The sequence below is a fragment of the Hylaeus anthracinus genome, unplaced genomic scaffold (genome assembly GCF_026225885.1).
Source record: "Hylaeus anthracinus isolate JK02 unplaced genomic scaffold, UHH_iyHylAnth1.0_haploid 2, whole genome shotgun sequence".
In the NCBI taxonomy this organism is placed as follows: Eukaryota; Metazoa; Arthropoda; class Insecta; order Hymenoptera; family Colletidae; genus Hylaeus; species Hylaeus anthracinus.
The window spans coordinates 5,945,984-5,972,996 of record NW_026534838.1 but is presented as its reverse complement, the minus strand read 5'-3'; the positions used below and the strand labels follow the sequence as shown (position 1 = coordinate 5,972,996).

At 39.3% G+C, this 27,013-nt stretch overlaps 1 protein-coding gene across 2 annotated transcripts in view; it reads right to left on the bottom strand.

Annotated features, from left to right (window-relative positions):
- Positions 1–11,880: 11,880 nt before the first annotated feature.
- The window catches only part of LOC128892904 (zwei Ig domain protein zig-8-like), a 242,943-nt gene continuing 227,810 nt past the window's right edge, over positions 11,881–27,013 (bottom strand). For both annotated transcript variants that reach the window (XM_054153542.1, XM_054153543.1), the window contains 3 exons: positions 24,447–24,597; positions 21,458–21,606; positions 11,881–13,087 (listed from right to left, as the gene is read on the bottom strand). In XM_054153542.1, the coding sequence (XP_054009517.1) occupies positions 12,987–13,087; positions 21,458–21,606; positions 24,447–24,597 (401 nt within the window). In that variant the 3' untranslated portion in view covers positions 11,881–12,986. The remainder of the gene's footprint in view (positions 13,088–21,457; positions 21,607–24,446; positions 24,598–27,013) is intronic.

Below are 27,013 nucleotides of genomic sequence, written 5' to 3'. Positions count from 1 at the left end.
TTACAATATAAATTGGTGTAACTTAACTGAATGTCACTGAAGTTCTTTGAAAGTTTACGAAAGTAAACAGATTATTTATAGAAAAGCCCACAAAACAAACGTAGAAACGCATATTAATCTGGGTAAAAATGTTGATAATGATCATCCGCGTTTTTAATTTGGTTTTCGTATTGTTGTATACGGTACTGCTTCCTTTTGCCCCTTACAATTTTATAAATTGGATATTTGCAAGAGCAGATGCATGCATCGACCATCCTAGAAAAACATCAATTATCGGAAATACAAGAGGGATAAAATATTTCCAATAATCGAACTTTTGATTGAAAAATAAAAATGTTGAACTTTCTAGCGAGCGGGTATAAATTGTATTAACGAAGTCACAAAGCGTACTAACACATACGACCCTTTGCATGCCCCAATAATGACCCGAATGACAAAGTCATGATTTATGATTTATGATTTCTCAAATAATTTAATTGGCGAGGTGCGCTATTTTTGTTCGTTTAAAAGTAATATTTACGGTTCGATAAATTAATTTCGAATAATGAACTTGGATAATATTTCTTCCCGAAAAATATTATGTATGTTTTCTTCCAGCAAGTGTAAATAAATGTATTGGGTTTGTAGAAGCTCCGGCAATCGTGGAGGAAAAATGATATGAAAGTGCTTCTCCCTAGCATACGAAATTAGATGACCTCCTTAATCGCCGAGACGAGCGAAATTCTTTCCGATTTAACTTGGACGAAGCAAAATAATGGCAAGTGATAATTAATTGCAGCCGCGGTTCCGTTCAATTCCCGCAAATGCCTCTCTGTTTTTCGCCTCGGCTATCGTTATCGATATTCCATCGTTAATTAAACAGTCTGACTCCATTCAGCCTACGAAACCCGGTTCGTTTGGTTAACGAAGCGTTTTGTCTTTGGAGAACTAAATAAACTTTGTAACCCAAGGAACTCTTGAAAATAGCAATTGCAAAAGTTTATGTTACATTGGATAAGAGTAGTCGTTCGAGTGGTTCGAGTTAGTACATTTTTAATTTGCAATTAAGAGAGAATTAAATCAAACTGACATGAGTTATTATGTAAGTACACGTAAACTTAAAATCCACTACAATTGCAATTTATAATTAACGTAACTAGGTTAAGTTTGTACGAACGAAATAAAATTAAGTTAAACCAACAAGAGGTATTAAAATATCACATGACCACGTATTAGGGGGACCAGAAAGTAATGTCGTTTTTTTTATATTAAATTCAAATAAATATATAATTAGTTTTTATTCTTAATTAAGCAGGTAATTCCCTTAATGTAACCAAATACAATTAACAATGATTCTTCTCTCTAAAAGATTAAATCTCTTCCTGTGATTCAACGATGGCTGCCGTTCTTGCGAGCGAAATCAAATCTTTCCGATTCCGCGCCAGCGAATCGATTCGATTCCGATCCCAGCCGTAGGAGGCCAGGATGTATAGCACTCGAAGTCGTTCGAAGTAACCGTTTAACCGCAGCCAGGGCAAGAATAAAATAACGCTAAATTTACGACGGGCCGTGAATCAACGTGCTTTATGATTGTTCGGGTTACGGATGATAAAGGGTGAGAACGGAGTACTAGTAGACCGGAGAGGTCGAACGAAGGCTCGCATGGTTTCGAGGGTGCAGGGGAGGGGGGGGTGGGGGGGGGGGGGGAGTAACAGGGTGAAAATTGGAAAACTGCATTGTCCAGCCGTTTCACTCCCGCGGGATACATTCGTTAGCTGCATCGTCCGGCGATAATAAATATCGCGTATCTTCCACCTTTCCGTCTTCCATTCTGGCTCAAATTAAAGATCAGCTTGATCGCGCGAGCTCGGCAAGAATAACACGACGTCCATTGTGTTTTCGATAAATTACCGATCGTATATTTCTTTTTAATGAATTTCTTTACTTAATCTTCGAGTTGCTGTGCATTGCAAGAATGGTACAGTTAGTCCTATAAGTATTCGTACTCTTTCTGTTTATTGAAGATATATTTGTAATGACGTATTTATTTATGAACGCTGAACCTATCATTTACTTAAAAAAATTTTTCTTCGATTCACATACTGGGTACGAATACTCATGGGACTGACTGTACCTATGAAGAAAGGTATCTCATCAAATGCAAAGTAATGTAAAGCAAGAATTAAATGAATGTAAAACATAATCAATTGCAAGACTGGTATGTTAGGTCGAGTTATACAGGGTGTCCCAGAATTAGTCTAAGAACCGGAACTGGGAGGTAGCTGACACGATCCTGAACCACAATTTCCTTTGCAAAAATGTTGGATGGCGCTTCGTTTTGGATTATAAACGAAAAACCACGAGAGTCAGCCTCTCGCGCGTTCGAGCGCCGTGATTGGTCGGTGGTTTTTCGTTATTAATTCAAAAACGAAGCACTATCCGACATTTCTGCAAAGGAAACTGTCGTTCAGAATCGTCTCAGCTACCCTTTCCCTCATTTCCGGTTCCTACACCACTTCTGGAAAACCCTGTATAACTTCCCACCCTTATAAATAAAATTCACTCGTCGTCGTCAGTCTCGTCATCGACGTAGAAAATCCGCGTGAGTGTGTTTCTTTTTAAAAGTGTTCGTAATATTGCTTTGTTGACGCGCGATTCAATTTCACTGTAACGAATAAACAGGTCCGTGCGACCCACTCTCTTCGCGGCGTTCGATGCACTCTACAATTCGATGGATCCGTTCGAGCGAACAACGGCGAAAAACTGGGCCGATTTAAAGCCGCCGTCCGATGCCAAATTTCGCTAAGTGATGCGATTTCGATAAAAATTCAATCTACCAGAGTAATCCGGCGTGACACGGGCTGCGCGTAATTTTGTCAAAAATTGCTCCTGCGAATACACAGGGTGTATCGCCAGCCAGACCTTCAATGAAAATTTTATATCGTCGCGTACCATTTTCAGGACTCTTCATTTCGTTAATGTGAAAAAAATGAAACGATATTATATCTATTTTCAAATAACTGTATCGACGATAATTTTATATTGTTGCATACTTGATCGACGAATTCATTCATTACGTTGAATTTGAAAGTAGAAATAACAAAATACTTCGTTACGAAACATTTATTATTTCAAACAAAATTATTTTTAGTTTCGAATAACTGTATCGAAAATAACAGTTAGAAATTAATTATAACTGATCTTTTACACTCGTTCGAACGAACATTTTTGCAGGTCCGTGGCAAAGTCAAAGTATGACTACGTATTTTTGGTGTGCACAGTTGCCAGGAAAACGTGCGATACTATCGTTTCCGGGGCTGTTATCCCTCCCGACACTTGTAACTATCCGTTAAGTGAAAATTGACTACCCAGAGGTTAACGAGGAAGCAAGTGGGTTAAGTGCGTCGGTCATCGCGTGTAAGCCGGTGCCGAAGGGTTGCACAGAGGGGACGCCGGTTCCCCGGTAAAATATCAGCCGTCCATCGAGGACTGTTTGCCGATATTTTACCGGTTTAATTGTTTTTCGATAGCCGAGAGCAATTCCGGCGTTTCGCGTGCGATTGGCGGGCCAGACGCTCCGAAGGGGTAGGCGCGAGTGTTCCGACCGTTCGTTACAGCAAAACTGAATCGCGAGTTAACGGGCCAAGATGGCGTGTACCCTTTATTGGCGGCATAATTCTCTGTTCGACGGGGAGCTCGGACCGTGACTCGAGTGATCGATCCGCCGCCGAAATTTTCCATTTCGCCACTCGGGTACCGACGTACCTTCGAGATTAATGTATGCGTTAGGCGTTCCGTAAATTGAAATCTCGTGAATGGCCTGGCCAAGACTTGGCAGGCTTCCTCGGTGTTGTTCTCCATTCCACGTACAATCATTTTTAGGGACCTACAAATTTAGATTAACAAAGCTCCCAACATCAAAATTCAGCTCAACAAAGCTCCCAATCTCCAAAATTAGCTTAACAAAGCTCCCAACCTCCAAATTTAGCTTAACAAAGCTCCCGATCTCTCAAAATTTAGCTCAACAAAGCCCCAGACATCAAAATTTTGCTTAACAAAGCTCTCAACATCAAAATTTAGAATTAACAAAGCTCCCAACCTCCAAATTTAGCTTAACAAAGCTTCCGATCTCTCAAAATTTAGCTTAATAAAACTCCCAATCTCCAAATTTAGCTTAACAAATCCCTCAATAACAAAATTTTGCTTAACAGAGCTCCGAACCGTCAAACTTAACTTAACAAAGCTCCCAACCTCCAAATTAGGTTAACAAAGCTGCCAACATCAAAATTCAGCTTAACAAAGCTCTCAACCTCCAAATTTATATTAACAAAGCTCCCAACCTCCAACTTTAGCTTAACAAAGCTCCAACATTCAAATTTTAATTAAAACAGCAGTTCGTACAATCACTTTCTATAATCAACGAGTCTCCAAGATCACCACTGAAGTATCCTCCACGATCGACGAAACCCCCATACAATAAAGCACCCCACTCCCCAGAGACCGTTCCCAATACCCGAACTTTCCCATCCACGTCCAACATTCGCCGCGCAATCTCGCGAGATTATCCCGGTCCAAAATCGTGAAAACTAGTGTTCGAAGGGCTTGCCAACCGTGAACTATTAAAAGACGACGGTTAGCATACGACCCGTTGCCAATATATTTCATATAAGCTGGGCTGTGACTGGATATGTAAAATTGAGCCTCCCGAGCTTGTCCAACAATTTCTCTTGCTTTTTCCCCCTCCGTTCTCTCGTTTCCTCGTGCGTGTGTGCGCGGCCATGGCACGTGTGGACGTTCCCTCTGTCTCCATGGATGTTCAGTTTCGCGAGCGTGGAAATTACCTCGTGCCAGTGCACCGCGTCCACGCACACGCTCTAACGGAAAACGAACGGCGGGATAAGCTTTCGGGGCTATCCGCTCCGCGAACACGACTGTTTCCAGATTCGCCGCTGTCACAATTAATGAACGAACCGGTCCACCTGCTGTCGGGCGATTTTCGGAAACGAGAGGCCAGCTTTTCCGAAATCGCCTCCGGAGACTCGCTGACGGCCAGATGACTGGATAATAGCGGCTTAGCACGCGGCACGGCCACTCGAAATCAGCACCGTCTAATGGCGTCGCTGTGTCGTTAGAATCGCGCCTTGTTCCACGCAGTTCTGGGTCCTGGAGTGGGGAACAATTTTTGGTTGGATTGGAATTCGGAGCGAGGAGTGGGGAGAAATTTTTTCGTTAGAGATTGTACAAATTGAAGTCACGAATATTGCGAGATCAAATTAAATTCAAATTATTTGCAATTTGTTAAGGGATAAGTTATATAGCCTCTTGAGTCACGAACTATTGCGAAAGTAGGTCGTAAATTTTCTTGATAAAATAATGAATTTAATATCATTTTTTGTTATTAAAATAATAACCTACATTACACATCTGTATTAAATCTTGTATGCTGTAAATTTGTCTAGCAACGAATGGTTTAAATGATATAACTTAGAAAGCATGTAGTTTATTGCAATGGTACTTGAGTGTATATGAATCCGTAGGCATTGAGGATCATGCCTACGATGCTATAACAATGATACAGTAAAATCAAACAAAATATTGTGTACGTACTACTTAATAATAAATAGCCAACCTTATCACATAGTAGCATTGCTAACAGTAACAGACTACGAATGTATCGCATACGATTGAATAATGTAACATAAAACATTGCGTGCACATACATGCTACTCATTTAAAATTAAATAAACTTTCGAGGCAACCTAATACCTACACCAAAAATCAATGTCAACCCAAAGACAAATTCCAAAAATGAATTCCACCTGCATTCCTTTTCCAAGAGATCTTGGAAACAATGAGCTTGCCGATTCGAATTTGAATCTGCCACTTTCTCGAGCCGAACAACACTGATTAATCGAGGTAGCCAGTACGTCGACAGAATCCATCTCCCTAAACCTAAAATCTCGAATGGCTGACACGGAGACTATTCTCCATGGGACGCGGCCGAGGAGACAGAGGAAGTGAAAAATGGACGAAAGAAATTGCCAAGGGATGAGGGAGGAGAAGGACGCCGAGGGACAACGGGAGGAACGGAAGACAGGGAGGCGAGTTTCGGCGGAGAATACAAGGGTCTGGAAAACGGGACAACGTTGCGCAGACTCCTTCTTTTTCGTTGGACTCGACGGGATCGCGTCGAATGATTGCACCGAGTCCTGGAGTACCTGGGAGCTGGATGTCGATGTTCGAGCCGCGGATGATGTCGGGAGACACTTCGGGAACGGTCGATTGTTTTTTCGGCGACAGACGAAATTGATTACTCCGGCGTCTGGGGAAATATGACGTAATGGCGTTTTGTCGTAAGCGTATTATCCCGCTGTATCTTTTTTCGCGGGGGCAAACGAAGGCTTGAGAGATTGAATCTGAAAATGTCCTGAGCAGAATTTGACGGGCGCGAGATTAAGCGATATTTCTTGCGGTCGCGGTGTCCTCGCCGGTGATGAATCGGCCGATCGAATTTTTGGATCGACGTCGTTCCGCTATTTTCCGAATGGCTGCAACGTTATTCTCGTGGATTTCTCCGTTAGGTGGTATGTGATTTCATAAAGAATGAGGAAGAGAGAAAATTACAAGAAACGCGTATAGAAAATTATATCTTGTTTGGAAAGAAGACAAATTTACAGAGAAACATAAACAAGAAATAAGAACATGCTTTAACTTTCTAAAATATATGTTTAATGGTAAATAGTATTTATTAATTATTGTTAGACATTCTGAATTTATTTTAATTATATTATGACTCATGTATGCATATACAGTAAGTCCCAGAAATATTCGTACCTTCTATTAAAGAAATCCGTTTGAATTTAATGATAGGTTTGACATTTTCAAATAAACGTTTCTTTATAAATATACATACATAAATAAATTTTACACTTGCATGTATTAATAATGAAATATTTATTTAAAAATATCAAACCTGTCATTTAATTTAGTCTAATTTAATAGACTTCTATGGCTAGAATACATATAGATACATTTTAGAACACAAATGTTAAACACATTTTAAAGCAAAGCAAATACGATTATTTTCCAAACTTAAAGCAGAAACCAGTTTCTTTCGCTTCGAGTTTCGACGAGAAATACGATATCCAACCAAAAATCCGTCCGAAAGTTCGCAATATTTTTTTAAAAATATAACCGGAGTTGCAACACGTTGACCATTGTTCGATTCTTTCTATTATTTCAAATTGTTTGCGCAGCTTCGAGAGCGTTTGCAACGCGCCGGCCGCGCAAACAACAAACTCGTTTCCATTTGGACACGGTGAGAAAATTGCAACGATCGACTAGCAAACGCTCGACTAATTTGCATATCGAGGTAACTTCGATAAGAATCGCAAACGGAAAAAAATTCATCGGTTCCTCCGTCCAACCGAAAGAAAAATAAAGAAAAAAAAATCATTGAATACAGACTCCTTGTTATTTCGATGGTTTTCGGGACGAGCCAATACTAAGCAGATATTATAATAAAAAATATTATGATAGTTTACGTAACACATAGTGATTATATTTTATCGATTTCTAAATTTTAGGAAAATTGTGGAAAAGTCAACGATGCGGGGTTGCAACAAACACGAACACGTTTTATATCATCATTACATTTATTGAAACAGTATTCACGTCGATGAATATTTTTACAGTAATAATATTCCGTACTCGCTTCTCGTCGCATTTTCTTTTGTCTCTGTCTCTTTGATTCGTGCTGACGTTCCTCTATAACATGATACATTATCGATTATGGATTTTATGTACAATGCGATCTAGACCTTACCTATAAATGTGCAACATTCCGTAACTGTCGCGGATATCGATTATCTAACGTGTGTAATAACATTATCTCGATATCTTTCTGTTTGACCAGCGATTAAACCAGCGCGTGTCGGTTCATCTACTAGCCCTTCGTTCGTGCTTTTTCACGTCGAACGAACGCGTCGATTATTTCGAAACAGAGGTCGGACAAAATTCCTTTCGGAATAAACCGTTGGAATAATTAACAAAACGTTATCAAATTTTAACGCTTCATTTAATGTTCAACGCTAGTTACGATTTCAATAACACCCAGATGCTTATTAAGTAGCTATTCAACCGAATAAAGAGCGTATAAAGTATTCATTCGTCATTCGTTATTCGAATGAAATTCTGTCTGTCTCTGCTTGGAACGTCGACGTTGCGATACGAGTCGAACTAGGGTCGACCGAACGGTGGCCATTCGAAAGGAATGAGTCTCGAAGGATCGAGAAAAAAAGTTTACGATAAAGACTTAATGAAACTTCGCCGTTAACGTCTCCCTTGTTTCCAACATTATTAAATAGTGATGGGAGTAATACTTTTCGATTAGCGTCGATTCGTAGCAGTAAAGTATTACTGCGTCGAGCGAATGGGTATCGAATAAAATCGATGCTTGAATGGTATCTACAGAAACGTGTATTGACTCTTTAAAATGCATCCCACAATGAAGTAATTAATATTATCGTTAAAAAGGATCCAGATGGCGCACGTAGAACGGTAAGAATGAAATAAACACGATTACAGTCCGAACGTGTATGCATACGTTTTATTACGTTCACATATATTTCGTAATTAGGTAAAGTATCTTCTCTATTAAATTCATGTTCATTCGTATCCCGTAATCAATTCAAGAATACTCTTCATTAATTATTCCGTAATTAGTTAAAGGTGTACGTGCTGGTTATCTGGACTGCGCCCGTTTTTATTTAATTAATTAATATAGTTACGATTCTGCAATCTGGAGATGTGGAATGCACAGCGAATAATATATTGCAACTGAAAACAATGCCTGTGAAGCATTAATTAACGAACTTTTATATTATTCTGTGCATGTTTCTCAGTGTCTCGTTCCCGGAAGTTATTCCACGAGTAAACAATTTATGTAAAACTTGTCGATTGTAAGAAAGTATTGATCAGTCCCATCACTATCGTTAAATTACTCAACGTACGACGCGAATCGCTAAATTCTTCGAATATCACACGATCAACACTCAAAAACTGGCCCGATCAATTGACGATCAACGATCGCGCGTCCCTTCTCTGTCATAGATTGTTCTCGTAACATTTAGTATTACATTTAATATAATTATAGCCTTGAGATACTTTCATATCAATTCTATTGATAACAAAATAATGAAATAAAAATGAAATAAAAGAAGAACGTATATTTCTCGATTCAATTATTTAAAAAAAAAAAAAGAAAATGTTATCACTCTATTCATTAGCCCAAATACCTGAAAACAGGAAACATTCGATATTCCAGCTCGTCAAGTCCATAATTACGTTAAACAAGTTGTTTACAAGCAAGCTATCGTTCCCAAACTGTTATTTATATATAATATTAATTCGCCTAAACGTGTCACCGTGTTCAAGCTCTCGTCGCCCATTCTCACCCATCAAACTTCAAAATATTGTCCTCTCACAACGACATAAATTACCGTATATAAACTATACAGGAATGAATAATATATCTCGCCCGTGTTCGAAAACCGCTTTCCATTTTGCAACATACGCGAACGTGTTCCGGCAGTCCGTTTCACACCGAAGATCCTCTACCACTTCCGATGGTACATTATAAAAAATCTATTTAGACCTAAGGGGGGGTAAAGTCGCACCTTAACAAGCTAGACGTTATGATATCGTTTTATTTAATTATTTTTATAATTCTTTACTCTTTCTTTACTCGTTAACGTTACATCGTAGTAAATCTACTTAATTAAGTTACTACTATCGTGCCCATACGTCGCGATAAAGATCTAAGGAGGCTGCTTCGAGATTGGTGAACAAAAACGACGATTTATTTTTTCCCAGTCCTGACCTAAGAAGAACGTAATCGATTTCTTAGCACCGTTTAGACGTGTACTCGTTCGCTTAACCGAGCGAAAGTAGAATCATGAATTTCTTCGTTATATTTATTTATATATATTCATATATATATATATATATATATATATATATTTTTTTTTTCCTCTTCTTTAGAAAGACTTTGACCCAGAAATACTCTATGAAACGAAATTTTCGTGAAACGACGAGTTTTATGTTACTTATATAACGTTCGTCCTCTTAAGCACGCTCGTTAGGCGACTCGACGGACATTTTCAATATCGGAATTTATACACGCAGTCGTCACGCTTCGATCTCGACAAAATTTACGTTTCTCGAACAACAACGGAACGTCCATTATCAAGCACGCAACGAATAGTACTATTACCGACGCGCTTAATTATACATTTACGTTATCCTTACCTAGACCTATGATTAAGTCTCGTTCATAGAACTCGTGATTCCTTACAAGGTATCGAATGTGATTGCATTTTTTGATTAGACGTTAAACGACAATCCGGGACACATTCTCGCGTCCGAGAGCTCGCGAGTGGAGGAGATACAGGGATGGGCAGAATTTTCGTTCGGATCGTACGTTTCGAATTACGAAATTAAATCGAATTAAATAGAAATGGGTTACTGATATTTATTTAATTCCTTGAGCGATGTGAAATATCTGGTATTGACTGTAATTATTCTTTCTTGCTGATATTTATGGACCCTACAATAAAATATCAATATGTACTTTATTAATAATAAAGAAATGAAAGTGGATGCATAAATTGTATGAAAAGAGATTCATATCGATAAAGATTGTTACATTTTGTGAAAACTTAGTGGTGTACAAACAATTTCAATTATTTTATGTAAATAAAGGCACTTTGATGTCGTAGTAGCGTCATTGTACCAATATAAAAGGGTCTTCATTTGTATAATATCGTCAGAATTGTTTGTTAATTCATACACATTTTTTCTGTTCTGAAGAATTCTAAATGATCACCTCCACCTAGAACTAAATAAAAAGATTTACAACTTGCACAGTTGTTCGATAAAAACACCAACCCAATTCAAACATTTCAAATAAAATTGCATACTTAACAAATAACAAATAAACAAATAAACATTGAGAATGGACCATTACGGAGATTCTCCATTCGTTATTTCCCATTCGAATAAAATTCTGCCCATTTCTGAAGGGACGATAGAAGAACGCGAAATCGAAACGTTAACGTTCCCCCGTTGTTCCGCGTCGAACAAACAGAAACATATCGAGGACGATTACTGTACCTATTATCGTTGCTAATACGACCGAAAACAACGGCGAGAGCCTTCCAAGAAAGGAAACCCATCTTCGGAAGAATGATCTTACCGTCTCAAGGGAATCGTTCGCTAACTCGCAGGCCGATTACTTCGTTCGAGAGTCAGCCGTTCCGGAATTACAGTCATCTCGCGAACGGAGGCCAACCGAGTCGGATCTGGGCAAACAGCGAACGATCAAATACGTCCTCCATGCGAGAAGGTTCTGCGATTCGACCCGAGGAAAATCCCGCGCTCCGAATGGACGTCAAACGAGCTGACTTTCACAAACTTTTAAATAAAAACACGCGCCACCTTCTACGCAAACTTGAGTCCACCATGAAACTGAAATGGATGTTTGTGAGTTTAGAAAATATGTTGATAATGTAGGTAGTTGGAATAGTTATGTGTTAGAATTTTAGTGTTAGAATTTTTTAGGTGGATACGGTCAAATTGCGTACAAGATTGAATTTAGCGAGTTGGTTGATTATATTTCCAAATTCTTTTTTAATTGTCTGCATTATTAAGACTGCTCTGAGATGTTAGAATTTTTTAGGTGGTCAGAGTCAAATTGCACGAAAGATTGAATTTGAAGAGTTGGATAATTTGACTCACGTATTATATTTCCAAATTCTTGTTTAAATCTCTGCATCATTAAGACTTCTTGTCATAAAATTTAGCTCAGGTATTAAAGTAAGAGGGTTAACCACAGATTTGATATCTATTGAAGAATTATGATTAAATTGCACAATAGTTTTGATACTACCAGATGAATTTTTCATTATAAATATGTATACGAGTACGCTTATACATGTATATACTTATACATACATCAACATATTTATACAAACATACACTTGGATCAAACCTACCATTTAATTTAAACTCTTCGATAGACACAGAGGTATGGCAGTATATCTGCGATTAAAATGTCAAATTAAAAATTCCAGACAAAAATTTATACAATTTTCTATCAACAATCACAAGCCACCCCGTTTGACGGTCCTCTTTGATCAACCACCACCCTCGCGCGAGTTTTATATACAAAAGTAGCCCAGATCCGCGATCCTCGTATGTTGTGCTGTACAAATCGAGGTCGACGAACCCTATCGCTTAACGCCCGTTTCATCTTTTATGTACAGGAGAACTTACGCTACCTACATGACACCGTTCAATGGCAACTATCGACAGTCCAATGTCGAACGACGAGCCTCGCAACTCCGCGTTCTCCGTCGATTCCATCGCCCTGGCATTGCCTTTGGATTCACCCCTTCGAAACGTCCACTCGTTCGAATTCCCTCTAGCAATGGTCTCATTTTTCACTAGTCCATAGAAGATCGAACTTCGGATCCACAAGGTCGCCGAGATGGCCGCGAACACGAGTCAAAAATCGACGCGTGTCGATGAGTACAAGGACCAATGATAACTCAAGGGACCAGCGAAGTCGGAGAACAGCGTGCGATTACGCGAGAAAAATTTCTACAGTGAGCACAAGAATCGTACTTCACTTTCGCACCACAGGTCGATTCGTTGCACTTTGTCCACGATCCTTTATTTTTATTAGACTTGTTCTAAATTTCACTGTCCGCGGCGCGAATTGGATTGATTTATCAGAGTCGTGGGTGATGTTTTTTTCTGTGTTTTCTCTTTGTTCTTTCATTTTACTGTTCACCCTTATTACCGATCCGCAGTTCGTGGGACGTAAGGGAGCGCGTTCTCGCGTCGCAATCGCGGTTTCACACTCAACGACCACCGATGCGCGCCTCTGCTTCACGAAACGTTCGACTTCCGGTTCTCGGAGTCGTCACGGTTCACAACGAGACTGCTCACCTTAGCAGGTTCGCGATTAAGAGCGTCACGGTCGCCAGGAGTATGGTGGGCGTCACGCCGCAGCTTCCGCCGTGTTGCATGGCCGCTGGATGCTCGCCTGAAACAGACAGAGTGAATTCTGCATTAAAAAAATTGTTTTTGTTGTATTTTACGATTTAGTTTTGGAGGAAGATTGTTGGAGTGGACGACTACGCCGCAAGACGAAATGTATTTCGATATTACATGTTTTTGCAGCGTATAAACACAAAAGGTGAACAGTAAGCTTAGGTGCGCCGGATAGACGGCAGCACTGGTCCGGTCAGAGCCATTTTTAAGCGGGAAATATCCTAAAGAAAAAATAAATGTGTGAGTGATTAGGAAATAACACTCAACGATTGGCGAACGAATTCTCGTTGAAAAATAATTGTTAAGTGATTATTTTAGGAATTAGTTTCAAAGAACTAAAGAACTGTGCGCAGGTAATTTAATTTAGCACAGCTCTGTGTGTGGAATGATTAGGAAATAAAATTTAAATATTTCCCAACGAATTCTCCTTAAAAAAAATTGTAAATGATTATTGTACGATTTAGTTTCAAAGACTGATTAGGAAATAACACTTAAATGTTTCAGTTCCTATTAAATACATTTACGTAAATGTAAACAATGGTGCTAATGATACATAAAAATTGAAAAATATCCTCTTCAACTAATGATGAAATTACAAATATTAAGAATGTACGAAAACATTATAATTACGAACTTATGAATTCTAATATTTCCTTTGCACACATTCAACTATTTTCTTTATAACAAACAACATTCCCATGCTTCCCATTCCCGTTCCAAACCCTTCCAACACGCGACAATTATAATTTCTTTTCTCCTTCCCAACGGTTTACACCGTTCCTCGGTATTACGTCTACCATAGTCCAGGACCGAAAAGAGTTCTCCGTAAACTCTCTCCGCTTGCCCTAATCCCCCGCGCAACCGCGCAATCAGAATCCCAATAAATCCTTCACCGTCGACGTGAAACCTATTTCCTGCACAAACTTCTAATTCACGCCGTCGCTGCGTTCCTTCCATTACAAATAACCATTAATAACGGCGACAGGGATCGGGAGGGGACGCAGCACGGCTGCAGGGGACCGGAACGCACGACACGAACAGAACCAGCAAACCAGCGTTAATCAGAAACTATCTCCTAGGCGGGTGTAACGATTTCCATACATATATTTCGCCATATCCAGACAAATGTTAACGATGCATCGGGCACGATGAACGCGCCCTACGTAATAAAGATAATCACGCCGTTGCGATCGCGGTTAGGCGAGTCGCGGCTTCAGGCTCGGTGGAGGCGATTTACGAACGAACAGGAAAATTCCGACGCGGGAACTGCGCATCGCGAGGAGGATGTTGGGCGTGTTGCGACCGTTTCGTCTAAAAACGACGCCATTCGTCGCCACCGAGCGTGCACGGCCCTGGTAATTGCATTAATGCGCGAATAGCTCGCGCTCAGGGCCGATAATCTCCCGTCGCGTACGGTCTAATCGCGAAATACACCGGAGCCTCGCATAATGTTCGAGAAGGGCGACTGGGAATTGTCAATATGCGAGGCAGAGGGTTTTTCACGGAACTGGTTGGAGTCAAGTGGATATTTAATTAATGGAAATAAGGGTTCGTTGAGTTACACTGAAATTATTATGTTAAAATAAAACATCGGAGCCTGGACAACCAGCAGTTTGTGACTCTATAATATGTTATTCACGTAACAGAGCAATAAGATCATCACGATAATGTACCTCTAAAAACTGTGAACAATATATTATATTTTTAGTACACGGTAAGTACTTTACTTTTCTTTCGTATTCGCAATTTTGTTTAGGATTTATAATTTCTTTGTAAACATAAGAATAAAATCATCACGATAATGTGCTTCTAAAAACTGTAAACAATATATTATATTTTTAGTATACAGTAAGTACTTTACTTTCCTACTGTATTAGTAAATTTGTTTAAGATTCATAATTTTGTTGTACACTTAAAACGATCCGAAGCTTGATATCGAAATCGTAATAAAAGTCGTCCACGCAGCAATGATTATGAATGATCAAAATGGGTCGAAATAGTCGCGGAACTTTTCCAATGCGTTCTATTAAAACAGTTGAAATGGAATTCTGCAACAAAAGTTCTCTGTACGAGTTCCATTGAGAACAGATAAATAAATTATACGAAGTAAAGCAGATACATAAGTCCTCGAAAATAAAAGTTGCGGCGAATGAAAGTAAAAGCTCTCGTGTAACAAGAATGGTTACTTCATCGATAGCAGGAAAGTTTCCAACTACTTTCGCATCCGTATATTATGCGAGTCTTTATCTATACTAATATCATAAAAAGTTAAGTTTGTTTCTTTGTATATAGAGTGTAATCTCCGGAACTATTAATTCATTTGTGAGAAACTGTAATAAATGAACAAATAAAATACTTCAGGGGTTTTAAATCAAATGTAGGGGTTTTTTAACTTGCGTTAGGGGAAACCGTTCTGTACTGGTCGGTAGAACTGCGCTGTCGAACAGTTAGGCGAACGAAACGACACAACCTAACCTACTTGAAACGGGTGAAACCGCCCCATGCTCTAGTAATAAAGATCTCGTTTCTTGTTGCTTTATAAGATCTTTTAATCTCGCATCTGTTCTCCCCAATGAAGCTTAAACCCCCAGGCCGTAAACCCTCAGCAACCCTTTGAATAATAAATCCCCAAATCACCGAAAAACATCCTGATCCCGCGTGCGTTCCACGCGGACTCCTCGTCCGCCGAAAAACGGCGCCGCGCGTCGTCACGGCGCGCGCACTGCCCATAATTGCGTTAATGCGCGGATATCGTGCGCCCTGGGCGTATAATCCGGCGTCGTGTACGGTCCGATCGTGAAATAATTGAAATTTGCGGTCAATTTTGCAGAGTAATCAGCCGTGTTTGAAATAATGTCGATGGCCAGGCGCGCGGGACGCCCCCGTCCCCTCGCCCGTACCCGATTGTAAATTAATTATGCAGACGAACTGCGTTGCATTAATTTTCATTCGACGCGCGGAAGCGTCATCGCGTTTTCCAACGGTCGCGGATCCGCGCGGCGCGTTCACGGCGGGTTTCGAGGCTTGTAACGCGGGTGATCGACGCCGCTGTTGTTATTCTCGAACCGTATCGATGGTATCGGAACACCGTGCCCTTCCACACCCCCTCTGTCCCGAAAGTATGCTCGATTGAAGACCGTTAATGGAATCCCGCGTACTAATCTTCGCGCCATAATTCATGCAGTGTTGATTAGCAGTTCATTGCACGATGGACGCGATGGACTCCGCCAGCACGGTTGAATGTGTGATTCCGGGCCGATGAGAATGGAGCAGTTCGGTGCGTTGCGCCGCGCAAAATGATTATTCGTCGAGTGGATTGGCATTCGTGTTGGGCCGAGTCTCGACGAGAGGGATGAAATTAATGAGGGTTTTTTGATTATAATTGAGGGAGTGAGGAACTTCGCGTGGAAAGATGAATTCGCGGAGGGCGTTATTTATTTATTTGGTTATTCGTTCGCGGGAGGAATTATGCGCGAGGGAGAATTGCCTAATTCGTGCAACGTACTCTGTCGACGGTAAGTGTCGGCACACCTATGTTTGTACACAATGAAATATTGATACAGCAACATTTTTCCGTGGGTTATATCGCCTGAATTTAATTAAAATACATGGTAAACTGTAAATATTTATCACATATAAGGTGTTCGCAAAAATATATGCTTTGATTCACTGCACAAAATCTTAAACTTAAGTGTCAAAACATTTGGTGTAGTCATAACTTTTTATATTTGTTATGAATTTTCCGAAAGGGAAAGAACTTTCTTCAATATTCGTTTGAATTGATATTATAAAGGGAATTTTAAAAAACAATGTACATTATTTCATCACATTTCTCAACTTTTTGTTTCATGGAGTTAAATACTTTGTGTTTTAAAGTTTGTATATAGAACAATATATTTTATTTGTCCAATGAACGACTCATTTATCGATGCTGTACTTTTTGGTACAATATTTGTATTTTAGTTAGCACAACGATATTGTCTCATCGTCTCAAAATTCACCACTGAGAACAATTCCAGAATCTCGCAACGGCCGAATTAGCTGCACAATATATGATTCTACGCTGGCTGGGATTTGGTGGCGGCGCTGGATTGTCGGAGTTAGCATTGTGCATTATTTAACATGGGTGCACAGGATTCGATTACTCTCGCGAATAATGAAACGTCCTGTGTGGTTACTCTCGGGGCGTTTTTTCATTTTACGGGCACTATAAATTAGTGTCGCGTATAATGAACCACTCCTAGCGACTTTTATTCAGAATTTTTTTCAATTCGTAATGAATTAGTATTGCAAATAAGGAAACGCCCCGTACTCTTGTGAATGCTTCTTTTTTGTTTCGTACTCGATAAATTGCTGTCGAGAAGGAAATAACGGACCTCACGGGGTTTTTTGCTGAAATTTATGTCGACTCAACGATTATTTATTTATTATTAGGGCCCTATCGAAATACTGTTCGTCAGATTTGTGATGTTTTATTTGAAATGAGTAATTAATTTTGGAAGTTATGTAGCGTGGTATGAAGTAATGGTTACATTTTCTAAATTTAGAAAAGAGTAACAAGGGTGAAAGATACAAAGAGAGTGATGAAAGGTTTTTCTTAATATTCAAACACAAATTCCAGTTCATTTATGATCATCAAAGATATAAATTCATTTCAAGTAACTCTTTAAAAATAATACTTTTACGTAATCCTCTAAGTACGAATTCTTTTTAAATAATTCTTTAAATTTAATACTTATGACACTTTGTCGACACTGACACTATTTAATACTTACAGGCAATGGAAATAACCTGTGCATAATGGTATACATTGTTGAAAGTACCAGCTACAGGAGAAGTATATTTCTATCGTAATTATAAACATTACATGGAAACATTACGTCCTAAAAGCAAAAAGAATATATTAAGGTCCGCCATTCGATTCATCTGTTAATATATCACGATAAAATGGTCGAATTCATCAATTTTGTTTCCTTAAACCGTGTCTCCTTCGAAAATCAAAGGAACCATCCCCCTTCGACCATCGAAGACGTATCGGCGGCCCTTCGCATCACAATTGTTCGACAAATTCCTCGACAATGGCTGTCCCCGTATCGTGAGTTGCAACTTGAATGGCTCTCGCGCTGCGCGAGAAGGAAAAGGAGGGGAGGCGTTCATTCATCAAACATCGGGATCCCTCGTCATAAAGTTTGACAGGCTCGTGTATTGGGGCCGCGGCAAGTACTCAGCCACCTGCCCCCGCACGCATACACGTGGTTCTGATCTATTGTCAGGCGGCAACACTCGCGGTAACGCGTGCAATATCTTGCTCGGCAAGTTCGCCAATCCAGGCTGTCAATCATCGGCAGGCTTTCGCGCGCACGCACCCTCCGCTAGAAAGTCCTGGCGGAAACACGTCAGCCGTGAAAACCGACGACTTACTCTGTTCGGGGCGATGTAATCTCATTGCCGGACCCAACGTTCCCCTCGCGAAGGAACAATCGCTGACAGACGCGATGAAAGTTCCTCGATGACGTTCGGTGGGCCTTTGGCAAGCAAGGGGAATCGAAGATGTGAGATTTTGAGATGTTTACCTCGTACTTCCTGTTTCATGGCGGCGCAAAGCGTTTTCTTTGGAAGTTACGTGACTCCAGGTTATTTTGGACATGTTTAAACGAAGGAGCATCTAATATGGTTGGTTTATAATTTTATAAAATTAGATTTATAAAGTTAGTTTTAGAATTGGTATTGTAGTTGTGTTATACATTTTTAAAGGTGTGTTTAAAAGGAATTTTCATGTTTGATGATCATGTATAAGTATTATTTTTAAAGAATCATTTAAAAAGAACTTGTATCTTTGATGAACATGTATAAATATTAGTTTAGAAGAACTATTTAAAAAGAATTTACATCTTTGATGAACATGTATAAATATTCCAAGTATCCAAAGGAAAAGATACGACTTTCTCTCCACCAAACAAATGGTTAAGTCATTCTGGAAGAGCGTCCTCGTATCGACGAGCTGTCGAGATTATGCGACACGTCTTGCCAAAGTGTTCGCGGTTTAGCAGATAGGATCCCGATGCTGATCCTGCCGCGATTCCTCCTCTTAAACGGATTTGCATGCGACGTTTATGGAGGCGCGTGTACATGACGTGGTACCCCGAACCGTTTCGAACCGATTCGCGTATAAAAAAAAAAAAGAGAAATTTGCCTAAAACGCCTCGCATAACGAAGCCGTATCGCGGAACGCGTCGTGCAGATTTCGAAACGAATAGCGCCGACCGAGTATAAAAATGAATTGACGGAGATAAAATTCGCCTCGATCCTGGGCCAGAATTAAACGTTGCCCCGACAAATAAATTGGGGAACGTGCGACGCTTTTTTCGACGAAAAATTGTTTGTTTATCGATTTATTTTTGTACGAGGAACACGCTCTATTGACGTTATTGGGTCATATAAATTGCAGAACCTAAAAAATATCGAGGATTTTAACTTAATGAACAGTATCAAGTCGTTATTCTTTCATCGCATTATGTATTATTATCAAACTGGGGATTTTATGCATTTGTGACATAAATTAATACAGCAAGTACATGTTAAATGTAAAAGAAATGTGTGTGTACTTGTGCAAAATGAAATAATGGTATTGTTATATCGATTGTAGAATATAATTAATATTTATTGTATATGTTTTTAATGTTTAAGGTTTAAATATAAATTATAAATAGGAAAATAAAGTGTAAGTTTTTGGGTTTAAACGTACAACATCCATTTCAGTTATTATTTTTCGTTCCAGGAGCGTTCCATCCCCGATTATGATTTCGATATTACGTCAACCCTTTGGAAATTATTTGCGATAACGAACAAAATATCGCGCTGGTTCTGTCCGTCTGCCCTTCCGTTAATCAGTACCGTAGAGACGGTTGATTGAAATAATCCAAAGTACACGGTAATGAACGAACGGGGGTTAATCTAAAATCCCTTGTGTTATTAACAAATTTCACCGTAATTCGAGTTTCAGTAAAACGTTCGCGACCCCGACGGACGTGCTGTTTTCGGAGTCGAAATGAAATCGCGTCGAATTGCTCGTGGAACGCACGACAGTTTACTGGGAGTCTTTTTGAGAAGCAAGAGTAATTATATTAATTCAACGCTTCTCGCTCGCTTCTCGCGGCTCTTTTCACCCGCGAGCCTCTTGAATAAGATGAAATTATTACGGGGCCCATTCGACAAAAATTAGAAATTACACGAATTTATTATTACGCTAATTACACGATATTTTACGCGGAATTGTATTTGAAGGTTTAATTAATATTTTTTTATTGTTAGAAAGATTGATTAGATTTGAAAATGACAGTCGGTCTCATAAGTATTCCTACTACTCTATATCTATTGAAAATATTTTCATTATAAATATACACAAGTGTAACGTTCATTTATGACATTGTTTGATATTGACATCTTATCAAATAATTTTAGTCTTCTCACATAATAACGTATACATCTTAATTATATACAGTCAGTCTCATAAGTATTCGTACCCTCTTTATCTATTGAAAATATTCTCATTATAAATATATACAAGTGTAACGTTCATTTATGTAGATATTTATAATGAAACATTTATTCAGAGACATAAAAGCTGTCATTTAATTTAGACAAATTTCTTCAACAAATATAAACAGAATATTTATGGAACCGACTGTAATGTCTATGCTTGACGACACCACCAACTTAAAATATCAAAGTAAGTGCTTTGCAAGTAGTTTGAAGAAAACATAAATTCCGTTTATAGAGGGTTAACTCATCAAACGCTTTCTGTCAACAGTTCGTCCTCTGTTTTACATCCTCATCGAGAACAGATCAACAAACCATTTCCTCGACGTTCTCTCCACTCTTTCTCTCTCTAATCACAACATCCCTAATCACCCCCCGAAAGTATACCTCCACCGTTCCACCCTCTCGACGATCCAACACGCATCCAAAACAACGATCAATCGAGGAATTGAATTCCTCGTCGAGGAAATACATATCTCGAGATCCGCTCTCTCAAAACTGATTCGACACGCGTGAAGAATGAATACGAAGAATGTGCTCGATTCGTTGGCTCGCGGGTTCGAAATCGCGTCCAGCTGGACGTGGAACAAACAGGCTGGATGGCACCCCGCGAAAGAAAAGAATCGCGACGAGCTTCCTGGAGACAGGATAAGCGGTGTTACAAGAAGAGTGCGGATCGATATTAAGAAACTTGTGTGTCACGGCGCAGCTACGTCTGGGCGCAAGACTGATCGTCGCTGGAGCGTCGAAGAAATTAAGTCGACCCCGCCGGGAGACGAAACGGCGGTAGGGGGCGAATTCGGTAGAATAAAATGGTTCTTACCATTCAGCACGTGGACCGTTACGCTGGCTGGATTCGCGTTGCTGGGAATGCAGGTGTAATTTCCGCTGTCGGTCAATCTGGCTTGTGTCACCAGGAGTTTGCTCGTCGTGCCGTTTTCCGTCTTCTCCGTCTCCAAGGAAACCCCGCCCCTGCGGTGAACGCTGAATTATCAAAGATACTTTGGTACTGTTCACACTGGCACAGGTTATATTACTTTGTTAGTAGTTTCTATGGCTTCTGACTCCGACGCGTTAACCGCGAACTTAGACAAGCGCGAGCAAGGCCGTGACAAGGTAGCAACGGAAGACTCTGGCTGGAGCGTATCAAGGGTGGTGTCACAGGTGAATTAAATCGGGATAATTGGTGCTTCACTTTACTTATTACGTGCTGAGATATTGTATTTTTCAGCTGAACTTTACTTTGGAGCACTGAAAATTTTTAACTTTTTTTTTTATACTGTTTAGTAGCTTTTGATGCCCGGATCACAAAAGTGGAAGTTTTAACGTTGGGAATGCGACGGTTGGGAAGTTATGAGCAGTTACAAGTGGGCAGTTTGCCTTGTAACCTGTCAGTAAAACAGATTCTCGTTGGTGGCGGACTATATTATGTTCATACTACTTGTATACTGTTACACCTATGTTTGAAAACTGTCACATTTCGAATTACAGAGTTTTTTCGGGGTGTATTTTCGTGGCAGGGGTGCAGAGTACGAATTCAACTTTTTAATTGCCTGATAAATACGGCAAAATTGCTCAACTTTACATGCACTTAACTTTTAAACCGTTGGATTTCTAACATTAAAGCTTAGATTTATGAATTCTAGGCATCAAAAATGACTAAATGGTTAAAAAAAATGCAATAATTTATAGTGCCCCGAAGTCAAGTTTAACCTATTTTTCAATCACAAGGAACTACCATGTATTATTTTACGAGATAATATTTAAGGACCTCTAGAAGAAGCTTCAGGATTTTGTTTTGCGATAAAATTGAATACATCTGATCTCTTTTAATTTTTAGAGATAATTAGCTCGACACTTTACTCACTACGTGCTGGGATATATTTTTCAATCACAAGAAACCATGTATTATTTAACGAGATAGTATTTAAGGACCTCTAGAAGAAGCTTCAGGATTTCGTTTAGCAATAAAATAGACTAAATCTGATCTTTTTTCATTTTTACATATTGTCAAATCAATCGTACATGGATAACAGAGCAGTTCAAAGAAGCTAAATAATTAAAGAGACATAAAACGAACTGAAATCTGGGTAAAGTATTTTACTAGTTTGCAAAAATAAATACCGATACAATTGTTACGTTACTCAGTTTTCCATTATCTTGAAACAAAGTTTTAGCCTTGTTGATATTTTCAAGATGCTCAACATATAAAAGTGCACATGACTACAATTAAATGAGAGAAATAATGTATGCAGTTGCATCGAGCGCCAGAGTACCTAGGCACGGCCCTGTACACAGTCTCCACCTTTTTAACGAGCGTATATACGGGGTCGAGTCTTCTCGCGGTTCCGCGAATTTCCTGCTCGAAGTTCGGAATTTCGTGGCTCTTGTCCAAGTAGAAACTACTGTATTCGAACTGACATACTGACGAAGTTTATACGACCTTTTGCTCAACCCTTTCACTGTTTATTCCATTAGAGCAACAATGGCTCCGTGCATTCGAACTGTTTAATCCGTCATCGAGTTGAAATAATTTATTTTTCGAATACGTTCTCTTCCATTTTCATATTTCGTGTCTAGCCTAGGGGATAGTCTTTTGAAATCAGTATGCCATCGATTTTAAAATGATTCACATCAAGTTTGCGAATTACGTAGGGTGACTTTAGCAACTGGGACAAGCTGTAGCCTTAGAAGCCTGATCTTCCAACTTAAATTTAAAAATATGTCGATGTATTTATTATTTGAACAATTTTGACAGGTGACGTTTGTGGTTTTAACTTTTGTTCAAAAGAACATTAGGACATTTAATGGCTGTCCCTTTCGGACCTGATGTCCATAATTATGATTTTTTATTTACTTTTTACTATTGTGATTTTATTTTTTACGTTTTTCATACTAATTTTAGTATAACCCTGAGTTAACCCTGAAAATTAAATTACATTAACACGAGAAAAAGAAAAGTAATTCAGGTCTGAAGAGGCTAAATTTGTTTCTGCGTCAATTGTTTTCTATTACGTTCAGAGATGAGCTATAACATGTCCTCGGTTTCTAGACCCACCCTGTATAAGGGCTACCCGGAAGATGACGTGCTCCAGCTAATTAAGATGTGAGATTAGAGTGCTCCATAAAATACGAGGAAGTTCATGACCTTAATATTATATAGTAAGTGGTAACAACAAGGGAATGTCATCTCAAGCATGATGAGCTGTAAACCTACAAATGATTGATTATTTCTTGAAAAATTATTTATTAAAAATGAACGACCAAATTTTCTATTTATTCTAATCTTTGACCCACACTCCACAAGCTTTAATTCATTGCATCTTAAACACGTAAAAATCGATAGAATTGATTCGTGATGATTATTGAACCCTTAATTACCTCTGTTAATAAATTGTTAATGCATTGTTTGCTTCCAAATACTAAACAGTAAATAATCACAGTAGAACCAAATAGTACCTGGAATATCAGCTAGAATTCCTATTATCACTGAAAACAATTACAACGATCCACAATTTTACAGCAGTAATCAACCAGCAAGCAATTAAACGTATGCAAAACGCTAAACGAAGCAGAAATTCCATTGAAAAGCATGCCGTATCATCCTGTACTAAATCTGCCTACCCAAAAGGTCTAATTACCAATTAAAAATTCCAAACCAAAGCTAGGAAACCAAAACAATTTCCAACGAAATAATCGCAAAGCAAGCGATGAATCGGAAAGGAATTCTAGGTCTCTGAAAATAGCAGGATGGTGTGCAAGTGGCGACGTTATGGAAGCAAACTCGGGAACTTGATTCTCGTGGCTTGTACCTGGGACTGTCGAAATCCACCACGGCCCCTCCGTGATGCCACGAAACGCTGCTGGGCGGTGGTCTTTGCACATTAACGGTGCACGTGAGGCTTATCGTGCTGCCCTTCTTCACGTAGACGTCTTCCGGACCGAGGATTCTCGCCTGAGCGGCTGCAACACACATCGGAAATCGCCCGTTTAAATATTCCGTCCTTGGTCCCAATTAAGTTTCGTTTATTCGCGCGGGAAAATGTGGCGTCTACGGTCGCATGAATTTTCCAGGCTCCTTCAAGCGTGCAGCAAGCGACGAGCGGGACAGAACGACGCGGGTGCGGTGGGAAGTGATCGTTTCACTGGCGAGGTGAAATCTCATGTCTGGTTTTCATTTATTATGGGATGTTACAGTTTTAATTTTGTAGTGGTGGCATTTGTGTTCAATCTGACATCTCGAGTTTCTAATCTGATAGAAAAGCAACTATTCTATGGTAAATATTAATTTTCTTGGTTAAATTGGTCACCAAGAGATAAAATTCAGAAGAATGAAGTTCAAACCTGAAGTTCAAAATCTGATGCAAAATCAACTATTCTATGTTAAATATTAATTTCCTTCATGAAATTAAAATAATGACCAAGAAATAAAATTTACAAGAATGAATTACTAATACCTCCAGCAGAATCTTGATTCTTTATTTACTTTTTACTATTGTGATTTCTTTTTTTAACTTTTTCCATACCAAGTTTAGTGGTTCATGGTCTTTCAAAATTTTAATACCACCTAAATTTTAAATGACACCTTCAACCACATCCGGAATAAAATTGAACCTCGCCAGTTGCATTTTACGTGCATTACCAAATTTCCGTTTAATTATAAACGTCTACGCCTACGAATCGAACATTCGTTCCTCAACGTTAACGTCAACGCCACTCCTTACGACTTAGCATTCCTCTCGATAAATATTGGCTCATCGACGCCTCTTCATCGATAGAATTCGACCCGTGACCAGGGTGGGAAGTTCGGTAAAATTCAAACTGGAAAACAGCGAGGACGCGCGGTGCGTTATTAATGCAGCGAATTACGGGATCCGGTTCGGCAAATTGTGGTAAGTGAACTTAAATTCGGTTGTGTGTAATATTCTATGCAAATTCCGGGGCGGACGGGTATCCGCGAACTCCGTGGCTCTGGCCGTGACTAACATTCGAAACGAATTTCGCCCCAAGTTTTAATGGAACTTCGAAGTTGAGGTCGACGGAAACAAAAATAGAGAGGAAAAAAAACGAGAGAGGTGGAAGGACAACCCGTCTAAACTTGCGTTATTGCCGTGGATATTTTAATTGCGAGGGAAGTGGAAAATTGGATAAACGAGTCTCATCCCCGGTCACGCGAAGCGGAGATTTTCCAACAAAAATTTCACCCCTGTCCAGCTGCTAGACGTAACTTGTACCCGACCGCTTTGTTTCTTTGTCACTTTCGTTAACGGTTAAAGTATCTGCTGGATTTCTGCGCACAGAGCGTTCCAAACTACGTGGCGCAAGTAATATTTAATTAAAGAATTTTAGAATGAACCTTTTTCATAGGAAAATTTGTAGTTGATGGATTATTTAAAAATCGGGAGTTTGTTTTCGAATTCAACTTGCTTCTTGCGTGTTGGGTCATCCCATAAGCTTGTGAAGACTGTGTTAATATACAGGGTGTCCTAGGATTAGTCTAAGAACCGGAAGTTGGGGAAAGGGTAGTTCAAATGATTCTGAACCGAAGTTTCCTTTGCAAAAATGTCGGATGACGCTTCGTTTTTGAATTATTAACGAAAAATCGTCGACCAATTACAGCGCCCGAGTAGCGCGCGCTCAGCCGCGATTGGGTGGCCTGAGCGTCCTGGGTTGAGACTCCCTCTAGCGGCTAAGCGTTGTGATTGGTCGGTGGTTTTTCGTTGATAACTCAAAAACAAAGCACCATACGACATTTTTGCAAAGGAAACTGTGGCTCAGAATCGTCTCAGCTACCCTTTCCCCCATTTCCGGTTCCTGAACTACTTCTGAAACATCCTGTATAATACAAAAAAATTATAAAAGAAAATACTGTAAGATGAGAGAGATTACCTTTTTTAAAGAGTATATTTCACATATTAATTTGAACAGCAGAAATACAAGTGACATGAACTTTTAGGACGACCTAATGAGACACGTACTTTGGAACGTCCTTCGACATAGAAAAAAAATTGAGCTCATGCCAAATGCTAAAGTATAGTGCCGTAATAAATACAAAAAGAACCGTCGCATGACCGTTAATTTTTATGCAAATGCATTCGATGGGTCACTGCGGTATAAAAACAAAAGTGACTCGTACAAACCATCCACGATTGAAATACAGTCAGTCCCATAAATATTCGCACTCTATTTACCGAAGAAATTTATCTAAATTAAATGATAGATTTGATGTTTTCAAATAAATTTTTCATTATATATATATATATATACATACACAAGTGTAAAGTATATATATAGAAATGTATACATTCATAATGAATCATTAATTTAAAAACCTCGATCCCATTATTTAATTTAAATAAATTTGATCGACATAGGGTGT